The sequence below is a fragment of the Gracilinanus agilis genome, chromosome 4 (genome assembly GCF_016433145.1).
Source record: "Gracilinanus agilis isolate LMUSP501 chromosome 4, AgileGrace, whole genome shotgun sequence".
Taxonomy (NCBI): Eukaryota; Metazoa; Chordata; class Mammalia; order Didelphimorphia; family Didelphidae; genus Gracilinanus; species Gracilinanus agilis.
This window is the reverse complement of record NC_058133.1, coordinates 209,805,006-209,811,587: the sequence shown is the minus strand read 5'-3', so window position 1 is coordinate 209,811,587 and position 6,582 is coordinate 209,805,006. Positions and strand designations below refer to the sequence as shown.

The following is a 6,582-nucleotide window of genomic DNA, read 5'->3' as shown; positions in this document are numbered from 1 at the left end:
CAATGCGGGGCGGGGCAGTGCCCAAGCCCACAAGCAGAGGAGAGGGTTAAGACAGCGGAGGCGAGGTCCGGAAGGGCCTGTCACTGGATGATTATAAATCTAACCTTATCTCCGTGCGCTCTTCCCCAAAATCAGCTCCGAAATAAAATGGATCACGTGAGTAGGGGAGAGAGGTTTATGAACCCTCCCGTCGGTGGTTGTAAATACCTATGCCAACTTGGATATAAAACGCCCATCCAGCCTGGCGTGGGAGAGAAGAACCTTCAATCGCACCCCTCATGCCCAGCTCAGCACTGGCCCCAGCCAGGTGAGTACTTCTCCGGCAGAGAGCGGCTTCCCAACAACTATCAGGGTGGCTTCGGGCGGGCTTGAGGCTGAGGAGAGCAGAAGGGGTTTCGGTGCCCTAAAAGCCACAGACACTTGCTGGGAGTGCGGGGGAAGGACGCCCAGGGAACCTAATGGGCCACAGCTCCTCTTCCCTCCCTTCGAGAAGACTGTCTAAATAGGAAGGGAGAGAGAGGAGTGTGAACTTTTCTGGTCCTCAGTTGCAGCACCTTACCCCCTCGACGGCTACAGAAAGAGGTCTTACTTCTGCAGTGGGCACCAGGGAGGGGGAGGATACTCTAGAGAGGGGAGCTCTCGGAGTTGAAATGGGGTCCTGTCTGCCCCTCCCCCGCAGTGACTCGCCGCCTCTATCTTCGCTGGCAGCCACTGCCATGTCAGAGGAACTGGTTCAGAGCACCAAGGAAAGCCCACAACCCCCCGGACCCTCGCCACGGGAGGGATGGAAGAAGGGCGGCAGGATGCTGTCGGTGCTGCTGTCCGTCAACGTGCTCCTCCTCGCCTGCACTCTCATCAGTAGCGGTGCTTTCAACAAGGTGGCGGTGTATGACACCGATGTGTTCGCGCTGCTTACCGCCATGATGCTTCTCACCACGTCCTGGATTCTCTTCTACCTCTTCCGAACCTCGAGACGGCCGGACGCGGTCCCTTACCTGGACTCCCACGCAGGACCCATCTGGCTCCAAGGTTGGAGGGAGGAAGGTCGGGGCGGCAGATCGGGGTAGGAGATGAGGTGGAGGGGAGAAAGGTGGGGAGACCTGCGGAAGGGGATTCTGGCCCAAAGGTGCCCTGGGAACTGGGTACAGAAAAAATGCTGTGCCCTGGCAGGTAAGTAAGCCAGGCATGACTAAGTGGGTCTGAGGGGCGTTTGAACAGAGGAAAGAGAAACACTATTAGAAGGAAAGACAGATCTTTTAAGGGCTGGAAATTTGGAGTCAGAAAACCCAAGATCAAATCCAGATGTTCACTTATATCTGCATGACTTGGAGTCAATCGTTGGACCCCTCTAAACCTCAGTTTCCTCCTCTGTGAAATGGGCATGAGTGAAGGAATTGGGGGACTACGTGATTTCCAATATCTCCAACAACTTTAAAATCTTACTGTGGCCAAGTTCCCTACAGTTCTCTCTCAATAGATTACCTGATGTAATCTTGTTTCCAGAGCTGAGCTGCAGAGGGACTAAGGGGCTGGCCGATGGGAGCATTAACCTCTAACTTCTTTAGACACCCCAATCTCTGTCTTTGATTGGTGGGTCATGCAGGCTAGTGTGGGCAGAGAGCCACAGGCAAGTTTGAGAGAATATATTGATATATCCCAGCATCTCACCTCTACCACCCTTGCTCCCAAGGAGGGCTGATCCTATTTGGTGTCTGTACCCTGGTCATGGATGTCTTCAAAACTGGCTACTATTCCAGTTTCTTTGAGTGCCAATCAGCCATCAAGATCCTGCATCCCATCATACAGGCTGTATTTGTCATTGTTCAGGTAAGTGGGGCAGTCAGTGTCTGCTGGGTGCAGGTGGGAGCACCTGAGACCTAGGAGAGGTGCTGGAGGGGTTTAAGAGATATGCAGTTTGATTAGGAGCCCTGTTTATGGTTAACACCTGGTGGGGTTGGGGTGACTTGGAGAGAAAGATCCAGCAACAATTTTTATCCCTAAGAATCTGGCCCCTTCTCCTAAGCAGACCCACATCCTGGCTGCAAAAAGGCTAGGATCCCTATTCTGCCTAGAATTTTGCTTAGCCTGCGGCCAACTTGGAGGCGATCCTGGACAAAAGGCAGGGAGGAGTCTGTTAACTAGGTAGTTGGAGCTGGAAAAAAAAAAAGTTCTCCCCAATCAATGAGCATTTATTAAGTGCTTACTATGTGCTGGAGAATTCAAAACAAAAGTAAATAGTAGTTGGGGAGAAAGGGGCTAAATGGATGAGATCGAAGCCTTCCTTGCTCATTGTCTCTAGACCTGGTGATGGGAATCTTTGATCACTAATGGACTGGCTACCCTCCTTTTCCTCTCCCCATTTCCATCACTTCAACTGTTCATTTCTGTAGTTAAAATGTCACTATTAGTAATTCACTTCTTTGGAGGACTGTGTCCCCTCTTAAAATACAAAAGCCAAAGGGCACGGGGCAGCTAGGTAGCACAATGGATAGAGCATCAAGACTGGAGTCAGGAGGTCCTGAGTTTAAATCTGGCCTCAGACACTTCCTAGCTGTATGACCCTGGGCAAGTCACTTAACCCCAGTTGCAGTAGGATTGATACTGACAGAAGTTGAGTTAAAAAAACCACACAAAACAAATGAAAACAAAAGGGTAACAATTTAAACTACCACCAGCTAATACTTCAGTGAGGATTCATTGACACTTAACTGAGAGTAAGAACTTCTAATGGGATGCAACGTGAGGGACAGAACTGTGTAGACATGGGAGAAAGTAAAAGTTAAAAGCTGCCAAGATCAACCTTGCTGGAGGATTTTGCCTGGGGCCAACCCTGCTACCTAAGCCAAGTCTTAGCTCAATCAGGAACTGATTCATCAGGAACCAGGAGAGGAAACCAGGGAATATATTCTTGCCTTAGGTCAGTGATGGTGGACCTATGGCAAGGTGCCAAAGATGGCACACAGAACACTCTCTGTGGACACTCGCCATGCCCTCCCACCCACCTACCCCCGACAGAGTGTTACTAGAAAGGCAGAGGGACTTGGTTAGAGCTGCTCTCCTTCCCCTCTCCACCATAACTGATGACATTTTTTCTTATCACACACCTCTGCCCAGCAGCCCAATGGGAGTTCACAACGGGGAAGGTGGGCAGCTCACAGGTGGCAGAGCTGGAGGGGAGCAGAGTGCTGGGGCCACTCCCCTCCCCTTCTCTACACTGGCTAAGGACATTTCTCACATGACCTGCCCCTCTGCCCAGCATCCCAGTGGGAGGACTTCCACTCTCCCTGTGTGGAGTAAAGAGGGGGCATAGCACATGGTCTTGGTGGAGGGTGCCACATGGCACTCGGTCTGGAGGTGGGGTGGGGGTGGAACTTGGTACTCCATCTCTAAAAGGTTTGTGATCACTGCCTTAGGCTGAGGGATACCTAGCTACCCCCTTATCTCCACTCCAAAAAGGAATTGTACCAATATATAATGAAGAAGGTGTTAATAATGCATTTCAGCATAGACAAATTTGTTATTTTGAGTCAACAGTTGAAGCATTTTTTTGTTTTGTTTTTGTTTTTACTACTTTATATCCTGGCCCTTCCCCTGATCTTTCTAGCAAGCACCTGAGTGGTTAGATGACCTAAGTTCAAGTTCTAGCTCTAAGACTTCATCTCTTGGACCCTCAGTTTTCTTATCTGTAAGATGGCACTAATACTTGCAAGGCTGTCAGGAGGAAGACACTTGGTAGGCCTTGCAGTAAACATGAGCTGGTTTGGAGATTGTAAGGCCTGTGAAAGAAACTGAGAACAGAATCAGGGCTTCCACTTCAGCCCTACTCAGAAGGCCACCTCTGTCTTCTATTCTTATAGACATACTTCCTCTGGGTCTCAGCTAAGGACTGTATTCATGCCCACCTGGACCTGACCCGGTGAGTACTCTCTGCCTGCCTCTCCCCCAAATTCAAAGCCAATTGCTTTACTTCTTTTGCAGATTCAGTCCCAATTACTTTAATCCATCTCTGAATTCATGTCAGTTGATTCAGCCTATTCCAAAATTCAATGCCAGTTGATTCAATGTATCTCCAAATTCAATTCTATTTGCTCGTCTGTCCCCAAATTCAACGCCACTTGCTTCAATTTGTCCTCAGATTCATTGCCAATTGCTTCAATGACACTGCTTGCTGGACCTTGTAAGCAGAAATGAGGGTATTCTTCTTGGGATAACTATTCCCCAAATTCCAGGATGGACAGAATTTTACTAAGGAGAGAGGAATCACATGCATTTTGCCGCCCATGGAAGGAATATTCCCCAAGGCTAAGTGGCCTCGTCTGCTGGGACCTACCAAATCTACTTGGGGAAGATGAATGAATCTTCTATGAATCCCACCAGTGTTTTTTATTCTTTCCTAAAACTCCCTTCCTATTCAGAGCAGGTAGCCCAGCTTTCTCCCCAAGTCCCTCCCCTGGCAAACCCCAGGGCAGAGAGCCGTCAGTGTGAAATGGGAACTCCTCTCACTAGCCTCTTCACTCTTTCCCTCCCCCCAAATAGGTGTGGTCTCATGTTTACCCTCACCACCAACCTGTCCATCTGGATGGCAGCCGTGGTGGATGAATCTGTGCACCAGGCCCACTCCTATAGTGGCAATAGCAGCCATGCCCGCCTCACTTCTGATGGTGAGTCTCCTGATCCTCTTGGGCCCACATACCACCATTGACTTGGTAATCTCTAGTGGGAAGGCTGAGCTAATGTTTAGATCAACTGCCCTCTGACTTTGGTAGACTGGCTGAGCTCTGTAACCTCACTAGAGGAATAAGGCAGGGATGGGGTTCAGGGACCACTGCTATTCCCTACTCCCACCTCTGGCTGTGAGACAATTCTTCCTAGACCTCTGAAAGGAAGGTTGTTCTGGTCGTCATGCCTGGGATATTCTCCTTGCTTGCTCCCATCCCAAAGGAAAGGGGAGCCTAGACTGGAGAGAAGGCAAAGATGGTCCAGCTGGTGAAAGCAAAAGAAAGTTTGGGGAAGAGAAAGGAATGCAAAGATGTCCAGGAGAAGGAGACTGGAGAGAGGAAAAGAATTTGAAGATCATAAGGAGAAGCAGTAGAGGGTGGAAAAAGAAAAGGGAGAATCCCAAAACTCCTCCTCTCTTAATTGCCAAGAAATGTGGCCTCCTCCCCTTCTACATTTCTATAATTTAATCGTTCCTCATGTCTCTTAGGATCTCTAGTGTCCCTGGTCCAGACCTGGAAAAAAAATTTAGAGTATTATGAAGTAAACAGGTAGTCACTCAACTCACCAGATTCTGCACCTCTTGTGGGTGGAGATCCATCCCATACTGGCTGCTATGGAGAGTCCAAAAGAGAGGGGAATTGCAGTGCTCACCCCCAAAGGATCTGGGGAGACAAAATAAACATCCTCAGGCAAATAACTTAGTATGTTTGTAAACATATCTAGAAACAAGCAGAGATGAATAATATACTAACCTAACACTGATTAGAGCAGTCCCAAGAGGAATATGCTGCCTTGAGAATTAAGCTTCCTGTCAGTGGAACTCTATAGGTGATCCTAGCCTGGATGGCACCAGTCAGGAATATTGGAGAGGGTGCACCTATTCAGGTATGGATCAGACTGGAGAGACTTTGGTGTCCCTTGCAAGCTGGAGATTCTAGGTGAATCTCTGGAGGAGGTGAGTTTTGTCATGTGTTTTGTGAGGCAGGTCGTTGCCAAAGTAGATGGAGCACTGGACCTGGAGTGGAGAAGATCTGAATACATATCCTTCCTCAGATACTCAGTAGCTGTGTGACTCTGAGCAAATCACTTTACTTCTGTCTGTCTCTGTTTCCTCATCTGCAAAAATAATAGGACTTACCTCCCCAAATGGTTGTGAGGATGAAGTGAGAGGTTTAGAAAATCCTTTCCAAACTTTAAGCACTAATTAAATGCTAGCTATCATCATTAGTATTGTTTAAAAGTAAGTTTCTATTGGTGTCTTTTGTTTTTATGTTGCCTATGTTTCCCTGTGTTCTTCCCCCTTTCATATATCCAATGTAGATATGGCTCCAATATATAAACACCTTAAATTTGGCTACATTCTCCATATAGAATCATATCCATAACGTTGAGTGCCCAATACAGAAACAACTTCAATGTAGGCAAAAAGTCTTCCGATATAACAAAACTTTTTTTTAATTAAAAGGAGGGTGGGGCAGCTAGGTGGCTCAGTGGATTGAGAGTAAGGCCTCGAGACAAGAGGTCCTGGTTCAAATCTGAACTCAGATACTTCCTAGCTGTGTGATCCTGGACAAGTCACTGAAACCTCATTGCCTAGCTCTTACTCCTCCCCTACTTTGGAATCAATCTGTGAAACTGATTCTAAGGAAGAAGGTAAGGGGGTTATTATTTTTTTAAAAGAGTGAAAATAATAAGTGAAATCCATTAATTCAAAGAAAGAGAATCTCATGTTAAATGCAATGTTCCATATCCTTGAATTGATTATCATAAGTCTTGAAGAATGAGCCTTTTTTTGTTTCCTAGAACAGAGGTCTATGAGCTTATATATATATATATATATATATATATATATATATATATATA

At 47.3% G+C, this 6,582-nt stretch overlaps 1 protein-coding gene across 1 annotated transcript in view; it reads left to right on the top strand.

Annotated features, from left to right (window-relative positions):
* Positions 1-716: 716 nt before the first annotated feature.
* Positions 717-6,582, top strand: part of OTOP3 (otopetrin 3) — a 23,837-nt gene continuing 17,971 nt past the window's right edge. Inside the window, exons 1-4 of the mRNA XM_044674654.1 lie at positions 717-1,029; positions 1,691-1,827; positions 3,858-3,916; positions 4,537-4,691. Of these exons, the coding sequence (XP_044530589.1) occupies positions 717-1,029; positions 1,691-1,827; positions 3,858-3,916; positions 4,537-4,691 (664 nt within the window). The remainder of the gene's footprint in view (positions 1,030-1,690; positions 1,828-3,857; positions 3,917-4,536; positions 4,692-6,582) is intronic.